The 22389-nt window shown below is 41.4% G+C and overlaps 1 protein-coding gene across 1 annotated transcript; it reads left to right on the top strand.

The window, feature by feature from the left end:
- Window positions 1-13436: 13436 nt before the first annotated feature.
- PSMD7 (proteasome 26S subunit, non-ATPase 7) lies at window positions 13437-22364 on the top strand. The gene is made up of 7 exons (XM_032424498.1): window positions 13437-13610; window positions 15674-15765; window positions 16605-16697; window positions 17442-17539; window positions 18091-18171; window positions 20247-20338; window positions 21012-22364. Exons 1-7 carry the CDS (start codon window positions 13537-13539, stop codon window positions 21454-21456), a joined length of 975 nt encoding a protein of 324 aa, XP_032280389.1. The 5' UTR covers window positions 13437-13536; the 3' UTR covers window positions 21457-22364.
- Window positions 22365-22389: the final 25 nt, after the last annotated feature.

Below are 22389 nucleotides of genomic sequence, written 5' to 3'. Positions count from 1 at the left end.
CATGGAGTTTACTAAAAAAAAAAAAAAAAAAAGAAAGAAAGAAAGAGGGAATGGTCTGATTAGCGCACGTGCATATGGCTAGCCCCCACAGTCACACAAGTACACACTGACAGCCAGGGCCCCACAGCGGCTCACACGCCTGTGGTTGGGGCCAATCCCTACTGCTGGCCCCCAGCCCTCACCACTGACTGTGTGTCTGCAGCAGGCCCCTGCCACACACAGATCCCTGTAGCTGGTCCCCACATCTCTGTGTATACCACCAACTCTGGCCACCACTGCTGCTGCCCTGGTCCTAGCCACTGGAACTAGAGGCACCACTGAGGACCTCAACCACCCTACAACCATTGCTGACACCTCAAAGCTCTCACCAAGGATCATGCACTTGATGTGGAATACCACAGCTGCTCAAGCCAATGAGATACCACATACCCCTGGACGCAGGGCCATTCCTCACCCCCAAACTGAGTACCCCACATCACTAGATGCAGAGCCCTCACCTACAAGTGAAGGTCTTTCCTTACTGAAGTCAGTCCATAAAGTCTAGAAGAGGTGGCTGCTTCTTCAAGTATGCAGACACCTATGTAAGGCTAGAGGGGTCACAAAGAATCAGGGAAACATGACACCACCAAATGAAACAGTCAATTTCTAGCACCTGACCACCCCAAAATGGAAGTGCCTGACAAAAATTCAAAATAATTGTTCTAAAGATGCTCAGAGAGCTATAAGGGAATACACAAAAATAATTTAACAAAATCAGGAAAACAATATAAGAAGAAAATAAGAGGTTCAACAAAAAAAATAGAAAACACTGGGATGCCTGGGTGACTCCATCAGTTATACATCTATCTTTGGCTCAGGTCATGATCCCAGGGTTCTGGGATCAAGTCCCACGTCGGGCTCCTTGCTCGGCGGGGAGTCTGTTTCTCCCTCTGCCTGCAGCTCCCCCTGCTTATGCTCTCTCTCTCTCACTGAGACAAATAAAATCTTTTAAAAAATAGAAAACATTAAAAAAAACACAAATTTTGGAGCTGAAGAATACAATGAATGAGAATTTGATAGAGAGCTTTCTTTTTTTTTTTTAAGATTTTATTTATTTATTTGAGAGAGAGCATGACCGGGGGTGGGGTGGGACAGAAGGGGAGGGGCAGAGGCAGGAGAAACAGACTCCCTGCCCAGCAGGGAGCCCGACATGGGGCTCGATCCCAGGACCCTGGGATCATGACCTGAGCCGAAAGCAGATGCTTAACGACTGAGCCACCCAGGCGCCCTTATGTTTGGTTGTGTTTGCTGTTGAAAGCTCTCTATCTGGGGCGCCTAGGTGGCTCAGTCGGCTAAGTGTCTGCCTTCGGCTCAGGTCATGATCTCAGGGTCCTGGGATCGAGCCCCACATCGGGCTCCCTGCTCAGCGGGGAGCCTACTTCTCCCTCTGTCTGCCACTCCCCTGCTTGTGTTCCCTCTCTCGCTGTATCTCTGTCAAATAAACAAACAAACTGAGGGTTGCTGGAGTGGTGGGGGGTGGGAGGGATGGGGTGGCTGGGTGATAGACATTGGGGAGAGTATGTGCTATGGTGAGCGCTGTGAATTGTGCAAGACTGTTGAATCACAGACCTGTACCTCTGAAACAAATAATACAATATATGTTAAAAAAAAAAAAGAAGAAGAAGAAGAAGATAGCAGGAGGGGAAAAATAAAGGGGGGGAATTGGAGTGGGGATGAACCATGAGAGACTATGGACTCTGAAAAACAAACTGAGGGTTCTAGAGGGGAGGGGGGTGGGAGGATGGGTTAGTCTGGTGATGGATATTAAAGAGGGCACGTTCTGCATGGAGCACTGGGTGTTATACACAAACAATGAATCATGGAACACTACATCAAAAACTAATGATGTAATGTATGGTGATTAACATAACAATAAAAAATTTTAAAAAAATAAAATCTTAAAAAGAAAACACACACACAACAAACATAAGAAAGAATCAGTGAACTTGAAGACAGATCATTTGTAATTATCCCGTCAAAGGAGCAAAAAGAAAAAAGGATGAAAAGGAATGAAGAAAGCCTAAGGGATTACAGGATACCATTAAAAGAAACAACCTATGCATTATGCAGAAGGAAAAGAAAGAGAGAAAGGTGCAAAAAATTTATTTAAAGAAATAATGGCTAAGAACTTCCCAAATCTAGGGAGAGATTTGGGCATCCAAGTTCATGAAGATCGTTGGTCCCCAAACTAATTCAACCTAAAGAGATCTTTTCCAAAACACATTATAATAAACTGTCTAAAAGAAAAAGAGCGAATTTTAAAGCAGCAAAAAACAAGAAAATTCTTCACATATAAGGGAACGCCCCATAAGGCTATCAGTGAATGTCTCAAGAGAAACTTCACAAGCCAGAAAGAGAAGGATGATGCATTCAAAGTTCTGAAAGAGAAAACCCACTGACCAATACTTTACCCAGTATTACCCAGGATATCTTTAATATCCTTCAGAAATGAGAGATGAGTAAAGACTTGCCCAAATAAACAAAAGCTGGAGGAGTGTAACAACAGTAGACCTGCCTTACAGGAAATGCTGAGAGGAGTCCTTGAAGCTGAAATGAAAGGACTCCAATTAGTAACATGAAAATATGAGAAAAAAGAAAACACACCTGTGAAGATGAGTATATGGTCAAATGCCCATACTCTAATACTCTAATGTGACAGTGTGTTAATCATTTAACTCCATTATAAAGATTGAAGGACAGAAGTATTAAAAATAACTATAGCTACAGTAACTTGTAAATGGATACACAATATAAAAAGATGTAGAGTGTAACATCAAAAACATAAAATGTTGGAGGCGGGAGTAGAAGGGTAGTTTAATGCAAATGAAATTGTAGTTATCAGCTTACACTATTGTATCTATAAGATGTTTTACATAAGCCTCACAGTAACCACAAAGTAAAAATCTACAAAAGTTATAAAAAAAATAAAGAGAGGGAATCAAAGAATTGTCTGGCTAACATGGGTACATCAGTAGGTATATTATCATCCACTTTAACAGATGAGGAAACAGAGGATGTTGAAGTGGACAGGACTGTCTGATTGTAGAAGCTGTGCTATTAAACCACTGTGCTCTTCTGCCCTGCTAATATGACAATATAATTCCACAAAAATAACAATAATAAGAATATATGACTATGGAAAAATTGAAAAACAGAACAATAAGAAAATGCACGGACGCGTGGGTGGCTCAGTTGGTTAAGCATCTGCCTTCAGCTCAGGTCATGATCCCAGGGTCCTGGGATCAAGTCCCGCATTGGGCTCCTTGCTCAGAAGGGAGCCTGCTTCTCCCCCTGCTTGTGTGCACTCTCTCTCTCTCTCTCTCTCTCACAAATAAATTAATAAAATCTTTTTAAAAAAAGAAAATGCAATATACTACTAATTGTCATTACTACCCAGGGGCAACCACTATTAACGATTTGGTGTATTTCTTTCCAAGCCTTTTTTCTGAAGCATTATCTACTAATATTTCATATTAATACTTAAGTACTCAGTGAGTACTTAAATTAGTATTTGGTATTTCTTATACTTACTAAAAAACCTCACATCACGGTTCAATATGTAGCAAAACAAAACCCACCCCTGAAAAGGTTAAATTGTAAGTAGAAGGCAATACACAAATTGAGGGCCTCACTTGCAAACCAGCCTATAATATTTATACATATAGGCTTACTCAAAAATACAGAAATTTTAAAAACATTCAGAATCAACTGAAAGATCAGCATAGTTTGTATAGACCTCTTGGCAATTCAAATGTTAAGTTACCTGCATTCCTGGAAAGAATCAAAAGTAAAACACAAAATTATAAGAAGTTTCTAAAAGCCTGGCTTTGAGAATTTTACTTACTCAACAAATGTTCATTATCGAGTGCTATTCTGGCACTAGCCTGCCCTGGGATCCAAAAAGGAACAGTACAAAATCTCTGTCCTCTAGGAATCGTCATTCTATTGTGGGAGCCCAAAAATAGAGACTAAATGATACAGTAAGTCCAAGAACAGACCACATGTCAAATACTTGAGTCTAACTGTCCTGAGGGCCAATGTCCTCACGAAGGTTCCTGCACTGAGACCCAAAGGATGATGTAGGGGTTCTCTAAGCAGGTAACAGAGGGAAAGACACGCAGGCAGAGAGAATCCTATGTCCATGCCACACTAGTATTAGCACAGGCAGCCAAACCTGAAAACCTTCATTCCACTGCGGTCACTGTACGATTAAATCAATGTGGCTGTACCCAGCTAGATGCAGGGCAATCTAAGATCTCTCTGAGTCCCAAAAAGGCACAAGAGAGAAAATTTTCCTTGCCCTCTCATACTCCCACTCATTCAACATACCGCCCACTTCCCAAGACAAGGAGACAAAGCCCAAAGAAAGGAAAAGTGAAACACATCTGACCACCTTGCTCATGTTCTTCTTTCACTTCCCTTGACAGGAAATTTACCTTCTTTACATTGTATCTTCATTCTTCCTGACTCTCCCTATGCCTTAATGGTAAAAAGAGCATTTCCTTAAACTACCAGAGGACCCTATAGTTCAGTGAACTGAGATCTCCAACCTAGGCTGGAAACAAAAAGAGTAAAAAGATTTAGAAAATTATCTCTGAAGACAATGCTCTGGCTTGCAGAGCTATTAACTTATTGAATAACCCAATTGTGCGTGTCAGAAGCTAAATATTATGTCTTTCTCTCTGACTTACTTCTTGACCCACACCCTCCCCACAGATGGAAGCCTCCTAAAACCTAGAGCAAATGTTTTGTATGGAAAAGGCAAAAGACAGAAAGGACATTAATAATTTTCCAAAGACTACCTCCATTGCACATACACAATAGCCTCCATTAGAACAGATAGACAAGTTCATTATAACATAATCACAGTCCAATGCACATAGACACACATACATACCCCTACAGTGCTTTCTGCCTTTGTATATATTATTTCTAAAAGTCTTACTTTTTCATTTCCTATTTTCTTGTATGTCGCCGACTTTGATTAATAAAGTACTAGAATTTTTTTTTTCTTAAAGATTTTATTTATTTATTTGACAGAGAGAGACACAGCGAGAGAGGGAACACAAGCAGGGGGAGTGGGAGAGAGAGAAGCAGGCTTCCCGCTGAGCAGGGAGCCCGATACGGGGCTCGATCCCAGGACCTGGAATCATGACCTGAGCCGAAGGCAGACGCTTAACGACTGAGCCACCCAGGCGCTCCTAAAGTACTAGAATTTTTAAATTATTTTCTTACTTTTATTATGAGATGACAGAAAAATCTAAAGGCCTCCTCTTAGGAAAATACCACAATGTTTTTTCAAATGATCAACAGAGGCCTTGAGCTATGTATCTAATTTATAATAAGCAGAGAGCTATTTTTAGGCAGTATTTATTGAATATGTAATACTATCTTATATACACATATAATCACTGTTCACTGGCCATTGCATTCTACTTACTGCAGGAACCCAGACCTTTACTGTTTCTCCCACCCCAAGTACTTGTCAAGGTCCCAGGGATGTTGTGTATGCACACAGTGAGCCTGTAGCTTCCTTGGTTTTAGTTCTTCCCGCTCTGACCCATCTATTGTATATCTCCATGGCCTCCAGGCCTGCTAACACTGCTAGATACCACCAACCTCTACAGACTCCAGTCTCCTGCTAACACCATTGCTCCAACACCAGTGCCTCAAGAAGCCAAAACCGCCAAGTGGGTAAGAAGGGTTCTCTCCATCTTTTAGGGTTACACTGTTGGAGAAATACTATAAGCAGTGCCACTACTTGTGCATAAATGTCTCACAGAGCTTTTATGAAACTCTTCCAATCTTCTCATAAAACTTACCCAACGTGGCTTTCTGGCCTCAGCTTTAAGTCCAAGATAGGCTGAACTATTAGTCAAATCTGAGTGGCAGATACATACATTCTCAAGAATCACTGCTCTTCCTCCAAAGACTAAGGCTTAGCATTTGGGTCAAATGGATCCATCTAACTCTTCCCTTAAGAACAGTCCCACTGCAGATTTCTCAGTGATATATGCAAGTAGAATTCTAGTGGGCCTACCCAGGTTTGCCAAAATTTCCAAAGATGAATACCAGCAATGAATACAGCTTAGGCTGAAGGTGGTAAGTCTGCTAAGTATAATTTTTTTTCTTCCAAACCTAATAAGATGATAAATAGAGACTATAAAGTTCAAAGTATTGCTGCCATGCTTATAGGACCAGTGTTCCATGTTCTGGAATTAACAGAAATAAAAACTTTTTCAAAATACTAGGGTCTGTAGGAGCTATCTCCCAAAATTGAAAGACAAGATGTGAACAAGATGGCAGTACAGAAATTTCTAGTACTCATTACCTCCCAGAAACATCAATTTGAACAACTATCCACATGCAAAAATACCTTCACAAGAGGTAAGAATTCAAGGTAAAGGGTTACAGCACCTGGGTAGATGCAGAAATAAGAAAAGATGCATTGAAGAGAATGGGAAAGATAGTTTCACATTACTCCTGTCACCCTTCCCCCAAGCCTGGGTAGCTTAAAGGAAAAGAGACATCCTTCTTGCGAGGGAAGGAGAGAAGAGTGAGCACCCTACTTCACCATGAACCCCAGTACTGGGCCCACACCAACAGGCCAAATCCCGCAAACCCAGGCTCCCAACCTACGCTACCTTCAGCTGGCTCCTGTGGCCCCAGGTAGTTCCTATGACCCCAGGCTCCCAGCAAGCCCCCATGAACTCAGGCTCCAAGTGGACTCCCACAAACCCAGGCTCCTGGCCAGCCCCAACACCAGACCAGCTCCTGTGGCCTCAGGCCCCCAGCCCATCCCAGCACCAGTTCCCTACTAAATTTAAGCTATAATCTAGATGAAATGAACCTTACAGACATACAGAACATTCCACCCAACAGCAGCAGAACACACATTCTTCTCAAGGGCACATGGAACATGGATTATATGTTAGGTCACAAAACAAGCCTTAGCAAACGTAACAACACTGAAAGCATACCAAGATTCTCTTCCAAACACAACAGCATAAAACTAGAAAACAATAAAAGGAGGAAAACTGGAAAATTCACAAGCATTTGAAATTAAACAACATCCTCCTAAGCAACCAATGGTTCAAAGGAAAAACATCAAAAAATAAATCAAAATAGATCTTGAAACAAATGAAAGTTGAAACACAACATACCAAAACTTATGGGATATAGCAAAAGCAATTGTAAGAGGGAAATTTATAGTGATAAATACCTCCATTAAGAACAAAGAAAGTTCTCAGGGGCGCTTGGGTGGCTCAGTCAGTTAAGCATCCAGCTCTTGATTTCGGCTCTGGCCATGGTCTCAGGGTTGTGCAATCGAGCCCCACATTGGGCTCCGTGCTGGGCATGGAGCCTGTCCAAGATTCTCTCTCTCCTTCTTCCACCGCCCCTCCCCCCTCCCTGTCTAAGAAAGAAAGAAAGAGAGAGACAGAGAAAGAAAGATATCAAATAAACAACCTAACTTTAACCACCTCAAGGAATTAGAAAAAGAAGAAAACCAAGCCCAAAATTAGCAGAAGAAATAACAAAGATCAGAGCAGAAATAGTGACCAGAAAAACAAGAGAAAAGATCAATGAAACTAAGAGCTATTTTTTAAACAACAAACTACATTGACAAGCCATTACCTGGACTAGGAAAAAAGCAGAAAAATAAATTAAATAAAATCAGAAATGAAAGAGGATAAATTACAATTGACACCACAAAAATATAAAGCATCATAAGAGGCTATTATGAACAATTACACATCAACAAATTGGATGATCTAGAAGAAACGGATAAATTCCCAGAAACATACCAAGACTGAATCATGGGAATGCCTGGCTGGCGCAGTCAGTACAGCATGCGACTCTTGGTCTTGGGGTTGTGAGTTCAAGCCCTACATTGGGTGTAGAGCTTAATTTAAAAAAAAAAAAATTATAAAAAGAAAAAAAGACTGAATCATGAAGAAACAGAAAATCTGAGCAGACTAATAAAAGAAGATTGAAGCAGTAATCAAAAACTTCCCAACAAAGAAAAGTTCAGGACCAGATGGTTTCAGGGAAACCATCACTGAATTTACCAAACATTTAAAGAATTAATGCCAATCTTTCTCACATTCATCCAAAAATTGAAGAGGGAACACTTCTAACTCATTTTATGAGGCCAGCATTACCATAATACCAAAGCCAGATAAGAATAACACAAGGAAAACTACAGGCCAATATCCCTGATAAATATAGATGCAAAAATTCTCAACAAAAATACTAGCAAAACAAAGTCAATAGCACATTAAAAGTATCAGACACCAGAATCAAGTGAGATTCATATATGAGATGCAAGAATGGTTCAACACACAGAGAACAATAAACAAGATACACTGCATTAGTAGATTAAAACCATATGATCATCTCAATAAATGCAGAAAAAGTATTTGACAAGATTCAACATTGTTTCATGATTAAAACTCTCAACAAAATGAGTATAAAAGGAACATACATCAACATAATAAATGCCACCTATGACAAGCCCAGAGCTAACATCATACTCAATGGTGAAAGGTTGAAAGCTTTTCCTCTAAGATCAGGAACAAGACAAGAAGGGCCACTCTCACCACTCCTCTTCAACACAACTCCTATACTGGAAATCCTGGCCAGAGTAATTAGGCAAGAAAAACAAAGAAACTGCATCCAAATCAGAAAGGAAGAAATAAAACTGTTAAAACTGTTTCTGTTTGCAGATGATCTTATGCATGGAAAATCCTAAAGACCACCAAAAAATTGTTAGAATAAACAAATTCAGGAAAGATGCAAGATACAAAATCAACATACAAAATCAGTTGGGATCCTGGGGCTCCTGTCTAGCTCAGTTAGTAAGCATGTGACTCTTGATCTCAGGGTTGTGAGTTCAAGCCCCATGTTGGGTGTGAAGCCTACTTTAAAAAATAAATTTAAAAAAACATGCTTATTAAAAAAAAATCAGTTGGGATTCTATATACTAACAATAAAATATCTGGAAAATTAATAAAGAAAACAATCCCATTTACAATAGCATCAAAAACTACAATATACTTAGCAATAAGTTTAACCAAGGGCAAAAGATCTGTACACTGAAAATTATGACACTGATGAAAGATTAAAAATGACACAAATAGGGGTTTCTGGGTGACTTGGTCGGCTGAGCATCTGCCTTCAGCTCAGGTCATGATCCCAGGGTCCTGGGATCCCTGGGATCAAGTCCCGCATCAGGCTCCCTGCTCAGCGGGGAGTCTGCTTCTCCCTCTGTCCCTCCCCCCTGCTCATGATCTCTCTCTCTCTCTCTCATGCTCTCTCTCTCTCAAGTAAATAAATAAAACCTTTTTTAAAAAATGACACAAATAAATGGAAAGATATCCCATGCTCATGGATCAGAAGAATTAATATTATTAAAATGTCCATACTGCTCGAGCTATCTATAGAGTCAATGCAATCCCTACCAAAATTCCAATGACATTTCTCACAGAAATAGAAAAAAACAATCCTAGAATTTGTATGGATTCCATTTGTAAGGATTACAAAAGACCCCCAAATAGCCAAAGCAATCTTGGGCAAAACAAACAAAGCTGGAGGCATCATACCTCCTGATTTCAAACTTTATTACAAAGCTATAGCAATCAAAACAGTATGGTAGGCATAAAAACAGACACATACACCAATAGAACAGAATGAGAGTTCAGTGGTCAATATTTGACAGGGAGCTAAGAATACTCAGAGGGGAAAGGATAGTCTCTTCATTAAATAGTGCTGAGAAAACCAGATAGTCACATGCAAAAGAATGAAATACATCACTCACAAAAATAAACTTAAAATGAGTTAAAGACTTTCATTTAAGACCTGAAAATGTAAAACTCCTAGAAGAAAACATAGGGGAAACGGATCCTTGACACTGATCTTGACAAATTTTGGACATGACATCAAAAACGTTAAGTAGCAAAAGCAAAAATAAATGACTGTGACTACATCAAACTAAAAACCTTCTTTACAGTAAAATAAGCAACCTATGGAATGGAAAAAAAACATTTGCAAACCATATATCTAATAAGAGGTTAATATCCACAATATATGAAGAACTCATACAATTCAATAGCAAATAATAATAATATTTAAAAATGGGCAGAGGATCTGGACATTCTTCCATCCATACAAATGGCCAACAGGTACATGAAAAGATGCTCAACAACATTAGTCATCAAGGAAATGCAAATCAAAACCACAATGAGGTATCATCTCACACAATAATAACATGGTTATTATCAAAAAGAGATAACAAGTGCTGGCAAGGACAAGGAGAAAAGGGAACCCCTGTGCATTGTTAATGGGAATGTAAATTGGTGCAGCCACTATGAAAAAAAATATGAAGATGCCTCAAAAAACTACCAGAACTACCATATGATTTATGGTAGTTTATTTAGTTACAGCCCACTTCTGGCTATAGATACAGAGGAAATAAAATCACTATCTGAGATGTCTGTACTCCTGTGTTCATTGTGGCATTATTCATAATGGCAAGACATAGAAAAAACATCAGTGTCCATTAACGAATGTATTGATAAAGAAAATGGATGAATGGGGGAAAAAAGGAATAGAAAAAAAAGTTATACATATATAATGAAATATTATTCAGCCATCAGAAAGAAAGAAATCCTGCCATTTGCAACACGGATAGACCGTAAAGGCATAATGCTAAGTGAAATACACCAGAAAAACAAATACTGTATGATCTCACTTATATGTGGAATCTTAAAAAGTTGAACTTACAGAGAGTAGAATAATGGTTGCCAGAGGTTGAAAGGGTGGGAGAAATGGGTGGAAAAGTGCAAGTTTCCAGTTATAAGATGGCGATATAATGTACAGTATGGTGACTATACTTAACAATACTGGCTTATATACTTGAAAGTTGCTAAGAGAGTAAATCTGAAATGTTCTCAACCCCCCCCAACACACACACACAAAAGGTAATTATGTGAGGTGATGCACATATTAACTAACCTTATTGTGGTAATCATTTTGCAATATATATGTGTATCAAATCATCATGTTGTACACATTAAACTTACACAATGTTATATTAATTTAAATCTGGAAAAAGAATTTAACATTAAAAAAAAAGAAAAACAAAGATGATCAAAGGAGAGGAAAATGTATTATCCTTAAGGTCTCATCAGGTCCTCTTCAAGTTAAGTCCAGAATTCAATGAACAAAAGAAAGTGGATTTCTTATACCTCCTTCTGCATTCCTCTGAATGAATTCAGCCCCCTGTAGTAGCTACAATATGAAGTATGATTTCAAGACAGTTCCATTTAAAAACGGAGGGGGCAAGACAGAAAATACCTTCCTTATGATTTCAAGCCATCTTCTTTAAACTCTTTACATATTTTAGTAAAAAAATAAAGCTTTCTTTAGACTCCAATTCTTAAGTCTTATTTGACACATGAGAAAAATCAAAACCTATCTTTGATCTTCTGATACCTGTTAAATTTTTCATAACAAAACTGGGGGGAGGGAATCCTTCCAAGCTCTTTCCATAACAGATACGTGTCTATCCTGTGTTGAATAGCATCATATAAGAGATGAAACAAGAATTATCTACTTTGGGGACGCCAGGGTGGCTCGGTCTAAGTGTCTGCCTTTGGTTGGAGGTTGTGATCCCGGGGTCCTGGGATGGAGTCTCACTTGGGGCTCCCTGCTGGGTGGGGGGAGGAACCTGCTTCTCCCTCTAACTGCCTCTCCTCCTGAATGTGCACTCTCTCTCTCTAATAAATAAACTCTTAAAAAAAAAAAAAAGCTTAAGGGGCGCCTGGGTGGCTCAGTCGTTAAGCGTGTGCCTTTGGCTCAGGTCATGATCCCAGTGTACTGGGATCGAGCCCCGCATGGGGCTCCCTGTTCCACCGCGGGAAGCCTGCTTCTCCGTCCCCACTCCCCCTGCTTGTGTTCCTAAAATAGCTCTTGCTATTTCTCTCTGTCAAATAAATAAAATCTTTAAAAAAAAAAAAGTTTAAGACTATCTACTTTGAATCAGGCACTAAACAATTAGCAAGCATGCTTTAACACATCACATAATGGGGGCTGACTTAAATTTTCTTTATCTTAAGTAGTAGCTATCATGACTAGCCAAATCAAAAACATGAAAATGAATGAGGAAAATCCAAAGCAATGTTCCCAAAACTAGGAAGAGTACATATAATGAAACTGATGGGTAGAACCCAGAAAAGAATTATCAAAAGCTCCCTGATTACAATGGAAGGAGACCAAAATTCAGAGCAAAAGTCTCTTGGTTATTCTTCAGAGAGGTCAGATGTGACCTCAGGTGCTATTGGGAAGGTAAAAGTTGTTCAGACAGGGCAAACGGGCGCCTAGACGGCTTAGTCAGTTAAGTGCCCAGCTCAGGTCATGATCCAGGGGTCCTGTGATCAAGTCCCACTTCGGGCTCCTTGCTGGGCGGAGAGCCTGCTTCGCCCTCTGCCTCTGCCCCCCCCCCCCCCCCCCCCCTCCTGCTCTCTCTCTCCAAAAAAATATTAAAAAAAAAAAAAAAAAAAAAAGGACAGGGCAAACAATAAGCAAATAAGTCAAGTTGCTTAAGTATTGTTTTTGTTTACACAAACAGCAACTTAAAATTAGAAATACAAACCTGTATGGAATTAAATAATTTGCCTCCTTCTGCAAATACGTTTAAGTTTTTGCCTCCCGCATTACCCACTTTAGTCCTCCTTTTTCTCTTTCCTAGCTAAATACCAAAACATATTTCGAATTAGTTTTTACCCTTACTTCAACCCTTAGCTAAGCTTTCATTTGAAAATCAACCTGAATTATCTGACTCGAGGCACAAACTGAATTCTTCTAGCCCTAGTTAAATGGTAAGTAATATAAACAGGGAGAAAAATAGAAAGACAGGTTATCTGCCAAGTGTCCATAGTAAATATTAAGGGTTAACTCCCCGATAATAAGAATATATTAAATTACCAAATCTACTTCAACGACGTGCCCTAATGCTAAAGATTTCAAGTTGAGAAACCCTGGAAGATTCTGGCTTGAAACAAAGGTGAACATTTTCTGGGTGGTGCAGATATGAGTTATTACTTTTTTCTGGTCTTCAACGGGGGGGGGGGGGGGGGAGGCTGTGAACTGGGAAAGAACTAAAGCGAAAAGCCGCTGCAGGTAACGGTGCGGGCCCAATACCAGGAGGTCAACCTTTATCAGTCTCCACTGTCCCTTTAGCTTCGAAGACCAGGGAAACTCGTAGCGAGTCACCCAAGCCGGGCCCCACCTTGCTCCGGCCTTTCCCCTCCTCAAGATGGCAGCAGGCGCGAAAATCCGGGGCGGCGCGCGCGGCACTCTGGGAGCGGAAAAGGGGGACCGCGGCGGCGGCCGAGCCGGAAGAGGAGGAGCCGGGCCTGGAGGATCCGCGAGAGTCGCTGCTATTGCCGGTGTTTGCGGGTCGCAAGGAGCGGGGCCTGGCGGGCGGGGTGTGTCGCGATGCCGGAGCTGGCGGTGCAGAAGGTGGTAGTTCACCCCCTGGTGCTGCTCAGTGTGGTGGATCATTTCAACCGGTGAGCGGGTGCGCGGGGCGGCCTATCGTGATCGCCGCTGCTGAGTCACTGGCACGCTGGGACGGCGCGGCGGCCGCCGGGGCGCTGAAGGGCCGGGGGGTGGCACTGACTCCCCGAGGGGCCCGGACCAGCCTCGGATCACCAAGCCTAAATCACCCCGCCTCGTCCCGCGCCCCCAGCCGGCACTCCGCGCCTTGGACTGCACGTTCCTTTTACCCGAGTCCGTACGCTGCCAGAGTATGGGGGGGAAGCTTCATTTAGCCCTGATCCCCCAGGCCTCGTGCCCATCTGTCACCTCGTCAGCCCCTTTTCACCAACAAGACTCGGTGCGTCGTAGGAAAGCCCTACAGATTGGCGCTTCTGTGCCTCTGAAAGCTGTCACCAAAATTTTGGTCTCAGCGCCTTGAAGGGCTCCCTTGAAGAGCTGTGGTTTCTAAGCAGGCAGCTGTTCTGACGGTAACTTAAAGTGTAGATTAGGTGTCAAGCTTTTCTTTTAAAAATGAGAGTGTTAGTTGCTTTGGGCATTAATGAATAAGCTGAAACATCCACAGAGTTTCTTCCGCCTTCCCTTCCCTTGTTTTGGAGCTGTTCATCCCGCTGGACCTGTTACACGTGTTCATAACTTTTACAAGATAATTACTCGAATTGGCAAGTGTAAAGACCCACTTGGGAGCATCTGCTATAAAGTCAGTTTCCAAGTGCCTGTTCTCTTGCAACTTGCGTTGTACAACTACTCATTCAGCCATAGCTAAGAAAACAGTGAAGACTCCATGAGGTTTAGGGTCCCCAGTTCCACTGCTTTGTAGAGCCTTCAGCCTAACAGGATATGCGTGCATTCCCACTGTACAGTACGTGGTCACTGTCTTTCTCCCTTGGATACTAGAGGTGCTAAGGGGACAAGCAGCATTTCAGCTCTATCTGGAGGACACAGTGCAGGCAGACACTGCTAGGTGCTGTGTCGTAAGAGATGTAGGGTTTTAAAAAAACACAGATGGATTTTTGTAGACCAAAAGAAAAGCACAAGAGTGTGGAACTTTCCTTTGAAGTGTGGAAATTCAGTGCCTAAGATTACCCCCCAAAATCAGAACCACCAGGGATACAGAAAACTTTGACCCAAATCCCAAATTTAGTAAGCATTTATAAATTTGCCAGCCCAAATGCTTAGAAAAATAGTACAGTGAAACCAGTGACTGTTAAGGAACTGTAGTTCGTTTTACAGTGGCCTCTGTCTTTCCTTTGAAAGTGGAGCTGTATTGCGTCTGTGTCTCATTTGCTAGTGGTCGAAGGAGAATTCTACATGAAGGTCAGTGAAATGAGACTGTATCTGTGAGAGGTTTGACAAGGAGGTAGACATCCTGAAGTAAACTGACTCATTCAGCCGTCCTGTCAGTGTGATTGATTAGTCACCAGCACACTTCGGACTTGTGCCTGATTAAGCCATTCACAGAGACCACAGATGGCACACACATACCTCGGCGTCAGAACCCATTTTCTGAGCCCCTAGAAGGTACAAAGAATTAGACCTTAGAGTGGGGCATGTCCACATGGAATGGATATTCCAGAGAACAACTGGCAAGCCAGCCCATAAAAGTGGTTCTACTCTAGCATCTTTTATCTCTGAAAATATTTAAGGATAGGGAAGAGGAGGAAAGTTTAAAGGAGAAAACTGCAAAAGAAAAAGTGAAAGGTGGCAGCACAACTTAAATGAAATGTACTTTTCAAACACCAACCAAATAAGTTTTTAAAACTCTTCATATCTGGGGGGGGGGGTTCATTTTCTCCATTTTCAGGTTCTAGAAACTTTGCAATTTTTCCAAGCGTGTATTTCTTGCAGTTAACAGTGTAAAGACTGCCAATGTACAAAGTTGGTGAACTATCCATTATATTTACTAAAATTTAATATTAAGAACTAACCTGACACTATTATATTTGTTTAGTAGGATTAGTTCCCAGGTAAGCTAAATTGTATCTGTACCATTGATATTTCCTATTGAGTATCTATCTAATTGTTGGGTCCGTGTCTCTGTGTGCCTGTCAGACTGACCTTCTGCTTTCTCCTTCAGAATAGGCAAGGTTGGAAACCAGAAGCGCGTTGTTGGTGTGCTTTTGGGGTCATGGCAAAAGAAAGTACTCGACGTATCCAACAGTTTTGCAGGTACAAATCTTACGTTCTGAGCCTGGGTTAAAATGTCATATATCTTTAAAATTAAAAAAAAAACAACTTTTGTGGTTTCCATTTTTACTACAACCCAGAAATTCTTGTCAGAATTGCTAAAGTATAGGAGGAAGGCTTAAGGTTACTCACTAAACTGAATAGTAAATATTTTAAATTTGCAGGCCATATGGTCTCCATTACAACTGCTCAGCCCTGTATTGTAGCAGGAAAGCAACTATAGACAGTATGCTGACAAAGGGCTGGCTGTATGCTAGCAAAACTTTATAAAAATAGGCAGCTCTGATGTCTTTTGTAAATCCCTGCACTAGACTGTTAACCATGGTTATGGGTTGGCAGGGGGAGATGGAGACCATTACCTTTTACTCAATGTCATGAACCTTTACAAGAATGTATCCTTGTATTTTACGATTAAAGTAACAACAAAGAACAAAATAATTGCTCTAGAATGAACTCTAGACTAGAGGTCATGAACTCCAGTATCTGAAAGGACCAAGCAGTAATGTTATTCATCAAAGGGAACTATTAGGAAGTGATGGGGCTTTTAGCAAACTGACAAGCATGTGTCCATTTTAAAGGGGGAAACCTCTATCTGGCTGTAGCCAGTTGTTGCCAGGCTTTCCAATTTCAAGAGAAGCTGGAAGTCTGGATTTTTATATGAAATCTCCCAGTTTTTAATGAGAGCAACTCAAAAATAATTTTAATACCATGCTGGACAAACCAAACACTTAGGTGGATCCAGTGTGGCCTAGGGGTCTCCTGGGCTAGTTCTGTCCAGCACCCTACACTAAATCTTACTTTTTTTTTCTCTCTCTCTTTAGTCCCTTTTGATGAAGATGACAAAGATGATTCTGTCTGGTTTTTAGACCATGATTATTTGGAAAACATGTATGGAATGTTTAAGAAGGTCAATGGTATGTCTTGATGTTTTGTTTTGTTTTTTAAGAAGGCATTGTGGCATTGATTTATATGTGTGTGTATTTGTGTGTGTATGCACCCAAGAACATGCCCCTGATGTCTTTTTGTTTCTTAGTATTCCCTTTTCTTTGTTTAATGTCAAGGGCTCTTTCACTTAGCTATACTTAAGTTACTTAAGACTAATGGTAGTAGAGGAATGGGGCACAATAAATGAGAAACTAGAGTAGCAATTTAAGGCCAGCTAGACCCACCTAGGTTTTGGATCTAGCCCTCTGTAGCAGAAAAGTGAAGAACTATTAAACAAAATCCACTTGCCCCGAGAGCTTAAATACCATCAGGGTAAATATATCTCTCTGTCACATGTATCATTTTCATTTTATTTCATTATAGCAACCACATATGCTTTGGAAATGTTTATTCCCACAACATTCACAGTTCCAATCTCTGTGACCTAGACTTGCATTTGTTTATATGTTGCCTTGGACTTGTTTTCTAGTGTCATGTGTGACTGGTCTCAACTAGTCTGAGACACAGATATCTCTGCATTTCCCTCACTGCTTATTTTCTAAGAATTCTGTTTTTCAGTTTTAGATTTCACAAGTATGTCAAGATTTAAAATGGATGTCTGGAACTTTTTAAAAAGTAGAGAACATAAGGGCTAGAGTTCTTACCACCCTTTTTGAGGGAATTCTATAGATCTTCATGTAACAGTTCAAACCCACTAATGTTTTCCTTCCCAGCCAGAGAAAGAATAGTTGGGTGGTACCACACAGGCCCTAAACTACACAAGAATGACATCGCCATTAACGAACTCATGAAAAGATACTGCCCTAACTCAGTAAGTGCTCTCTATCTTTAAAACTCTTGAATGATATTCCTTGCCAGCTAACATATAAGCATCCTAGGAAGGATTCGGGTAGCAAATCATTTCACTGCTTTTTCTCTAAACTGCTTGTGTTAATTTGTTTTGTATAGTATACACTAACCCAGGATATTTACTAAGTAACAGTAAATATGTGCTAAGTGCTTAATCCTCTCGGTAGCTAAATGGGGTGGTTCTCCTCCTTACAACAAGAAAACTGAGGTTCAGAATTGTTAGTAAAGTCTCATACATGTGGGGACCAGGATCAAACCACTGGCTGTCTTGATTCTGGCTTCCTCATGCTTGATAACCACATGTACTACCTCTCAGCTTGTTGATGGATGGGAGTGAAGAGCAGAGCACATGGTGGGATCATATGAAATGCAGACTCATTTTTGCTGAAAATTCCAACTCTTTTCTGGTTGAATGAATGAAATAGCTTCAGTAATCATCATCAGTAGAATGGCTATGATTGTTCCTTATGTGCTTGGTATGAGGTGGTTTGCTAAGGTGTGTTTTTCTGCCAGGTACTGGTCATCATTGATGTGAAGCCAAAGGACCTGGGACTGCCCACAGAAGCATATATTTCAGTGGAAGAGGTCCATGATGTAAGTCCTCATGCTGTGAGCCAAGGAGATTAGATTCGCTGCTTATTGGACAATCTGGATTTTGTGTTGTTTTTAAGTCAACAAATCTTTTATCTGTTAACAAAGCATAGGTTGTTGATTTTTGTCAACAGTTTCATACTGTTTCTTTCCCCCTTGAGTTTTTGAATCCCCACATTTTAAAAAGAGGGCCACAGAAATCTAAAATCCTCTTTTACACATGAAATTGAGGCCCAAAATTATCTTATGATTGCCCAGAGATGTTCACAACAAAGTAAACGCAGAGCCTGGTGAGCTTAGTCTTAATCTAATGCAGTTTCCACCATTCGGCTCCTCTGTGCCAGCATTCCTTTCTCCTTGAAGATTTTCATTCCCTGTAGACGAGACACAGGTTTTCAAATAGAGTGAGTCAGAGCTGCCTGGAGCCATATGGCAAGACCCATCTGTGTGATTTGACACCTGAATACTCAGCTCCACAGCATCCAGTACCTGCCGTGTGCTTTGGGTGTAGACACAAAGAGGTTCCAGAATACAGCTTTTCTCTATTTCCAGGAAAACTAAACTGATTCTAGGGTAGCATTTGATGTGAAAATATATGTTTTGTTGTGAGCATAAAATTTTGCACTTGAGCTCAATCTTGAATTTCCAGAATCAAAAGTCTGAGGATAAAGTCTGCCTTTGGATTTAGATATGTACACTTTATCCTTATATTCAGTTTTTAAATCAGGGAAAAGATTTTAGGTTAACTCCCTGCAAGTGTCTCTTGCACTGAGCTCTGTCCTCTTGTTTTTCTTTCTGCCTTGCCACCAGGGAACTTAGATTAAAATTTATTTCCTTGTTGCAGTAAGTCTTTCATCCTTGGTCTGATACAGTTGTTTTTGTTTTTGTTTTTTAAGATTTTATTTATTCATTTGAGACACAGAGATAGAGCATGAGCAGGGGGAGTGGCAGAGGGAGGGGGAAAAGCAGGCTCCCCACTGAGCCAGGAGCCTGATGTGGGGCTTGATCCCAGGACCCCGGGATCATGACCTGAGCCAAAGGCAGACGCTTAACCATCTGAGCCACCCAGGCAGCCCCTGATACAGTTTTTTAAGTTAATTTTACCCTGCCTTTTTCAAAAAGGAATCAGAGGTTCTTACACACACACACACACACACACCCCACACACACACACACACACAAATAAAGCAAGATTTTTAAATAGGGGAGAGAAGGGAGATGAAGACCACAATATTAAATGAAGCCGAGGAAAAATGAGCACCTGAAAAGGCATTCCATGCAGTCCTGACCATTCCAGCAGACAAAGTCAAGAGGAAAATGGCATTTGCAGGATTCACACTGTCCTGGAAAAAATAATTACTGCAAACATTTATACCGCTTAATATAAGTTAAGTGACTTTCCCAAGGTCCCTCAGCTCCCTTGTGCATGGCAGAGCCAGACTTGGAACCCAGGCAGTCTGGCTCCAGAGTCTGCCCTCACTGCTATGCTGTCCTGCCTTGCAGACATTTTACAGCCGTTACAGACCATGTACAACCTCTTCTGGCGTGAGATCTGAGGAAAATTGCTCCTGAATCCTGTCAGGAAGCCACTAGGTGATACAGTGAACCACATACCTGAACGGACCCTTTGACTAATTCAGGCCACCAGAAAGCCGGTTATGCTGACGGCATTGTTTTGGTGCTCTGGCATCATTTGATCTGAAGGACAGTAGGTGGTTAAAAGTTAGATTATCTGACATCAGCTTGTCTCCAGTACACGTATTCTGTATACTGCCTGTTCTAGAAAGAACTATATGCTTTAAAAATCATCCTAATTGAGACTTTCTCAAGTGTCCATCCCCACAGTGGGCTTAAGGGATTATCAAGATTTTCCTCCGAGACAGGGAGCAGGGCCACTGCAGTGTCAGTCTAGAAGGCTGAGCTTTCAAAGCAAACCTCGCCCATTTCTGCCCACACTTGGGAAGCCTAGTGATGCACCCATGAGGTGATATCACTGAAAGCAGAGGAATCAAGGTGTGAAAGGAGTATGTGCCAGGGTGTTTGTAAGTAAATAACTATAGTTCAGCCTCCTCTCCCAGGATGGAACTCCAACCTCAAAAACATTTGAGCACGTGACCAGTGAAATTGGAGCTGAGGAAGCCGAGGAAGTTGGAGTCGAGCACTTATTACGGTGAGCGTCAGGACGGCATCGGAATCATAAGTGGCCCAAGAGGCTCTATTAGGAGTGGGGAGATCTGGGTTCCAGGCTTGGATCAGTGTCTCGAGTTACAGTTGATGACTGTGGATAATACATCTTGTCAGCAGTGTTGACTGGGACAGGAACACGTGTGGGAAGGAAATGTAGGTGTGCTTTCTTCCTGTGTATGTTGTTTTCAGTGAAGGTAGCCAGCTGTCTGCAGAGAAGCTACGTTAGGATGGGTTTTTATTTTAAAATACTATAACCCTGACTTTATTCGAAAGGGTCATAGTTTTTCTCAAATAAGATTCCCTGCAATTCAAAAAGTTAGTCCTGACTGATGGAAGCTTCTCACAACATCGTATAGATGGGGGTGGAGAAAATGCCATCCTTTTCAGGACCAGGGAGTCGAAATAGATAGCCTTTTTTTTTTTTTTAAGTGAAGATGGTTTCATTTTAGTTCTCTTTTTTGAAAAATGTCCTGTGATAAGAAAGATAAAGTATATGCCTCCAAATCAAAACTGAGGCAGTTTACGAAGTAACATTTTTCTTTTGAAAACTAGCCCTTCCCCACAAAGCTGGGTGTTTGCCTAGATTGTAAGAAGCTGTGTGATAGTATTAGTGTACTGATGCTTCTTCCTGCCCTTTCTTCCTTGGGTTATTACAGGGACATCAAAGACACTACAGTGGGCACTCTTTCCCAGCGGATCACAAACCAGGTCCATGGTTTGAAGGGACTGAACTCCAAGCTTCTGGATATCAGGAGCTACCTGGAGAAAGTGGCCACGGGCAAGCTGCCCATCAACCACCAGATCATCTACCAGCTACAGGACGTCTTTAACCTGCTGCCAGATGTCAGCCTCCAGGAGTTTGTCAAGGCCTTTTACCTGAAGACCAACGACCAGATGGTAGTGGTGTATTTGGCCTCGCTGATCCGTTCCGTGGTCGCCCTGCACAACCTCATCAACAACAAGATCGCCAACCGGGATGCAGAGAAGAAAGAAGGGCAGGAAAAAGAAGAGAGCAAAAAGGATAGAAAAGATGACAAAGAGAAAGAGAAAGATAAGGAAAAGAGTGATGGAAAGAAAGAAGAGAAAAAGGAGAAAAAATAAAACATGTAGCTTTTTAATTTGTAAATTAAAATCTTATAAACTAACTCAGTGTGCCACTAGAGGGTTCTTTTTACTTTAAGTGCTTGTTAAAAAGCTGTACTGCTGAGAGCTCTCTGGCCCGGGTCCCCCTCGCTGTGGCGGGGAAGCAAGTGCACAGAGGCACTGAGCTCACAGCCAACAGCAGCTTAGGCTGCCACGCGTGGGGGATACGACAGCTCAGCCTTCAGATCACGTGAGAAAAGTGAAGAGAGGTAAACAGAACCTTACTGGTACTCTTCACTGTTCTACCTATCAAACTGGAAGTTGAATTTCCCCCATCTCAGAAGACTCTTGGGGTTGGTTTTTGGCAGTTTGCAGAATTGCAAAATGGAATGCATGAATTCCGTAAGCCTTAGAACACCCTGAGTTCTGACCCCCTGCACTCTGTACCCGGAGCTCTGGCATTATCAGGGCTTGGGATCCAGCTCCATATATTGTTTACCTTCGAAGACACAATTAAATGACTTGGTTTGTAAGTCTGTGTTCTAGTCGTTTTTGATTCTGGGAGTGACAGTCCTTTTCAGAAGCAACCAAGACTTAGTTTTTAGTTGAAGCTGCCTTAAAGAATTTAGACTTGGAATTTTTCATGAAAGAGAGTCTCGCTCCTTTAAAAACAACCTGATGGTGAGAAGAGCTCTCAACTGAGCCCAGAAGACCTGGGTCCTAGTTTGTGCCTCAGGTTTGTCATCTGTGAAGTCCCTAAAGCAGTTTTTCATAAGGGACACAGGGCAGTAGGCCTAGGTACATCAGACCCCAAGGTTAGTGGGATGTTCCGGAGGATGGAACAAAGTTTCCCCAAAAGAAGTGCTCAGGGCTCAGAACAAGTAAGTAATCATTTGACCTACAGGAGTCCCTTAGATATTAATTCCCTCTCTTGAGCAGATAGAACCTAAG

This window comes from Phoca vitulina, unplaced genomic scaffold (genome assembly GCF_004348235.1).
Source record: "Phoca vitulina isolate PV1807 unplaced genomic scaffold, GSC_HSeal_1.0 scaffold30, whole genome shotgun sequence".
NCBI lineage: Eukaryota > Metazoa > Chordata > Mammalia > Carnivora > Phocidae > Phoca > Phoca vitulina.
The sequence above is the reverse complement of the archived record's forward strand: the minus strand, read 5'-3'. Positions and strand labels throughout refer to the sequence as shown.

Excerpts from the sequence above, each read along its gene's own strand:
- PSMD7 (XM_032424498.1), top strand. The coding sequence starts at position 13,537 with ATGCCGGAGCTGGCGGTGCAGAAGGTGGTAGTTCACCCCCTGGTGCTG. Across the intron at positions 15,766-16,604 it reads CGTATCCAACAGTTTTGCAG|TCCCTTTTGATGAAGATGAC; the intron begins GTACAAATCTTA and ends CTCTCTCTTTAG. Across the intron at positions 18,172-20,246 it reads CAGTGGAAGAGGTCCATGAT|GATGGAACTCCAACCTCAAA; the intron begins GTAAGTCCTCAT and ends CTCCTCTCCCAG.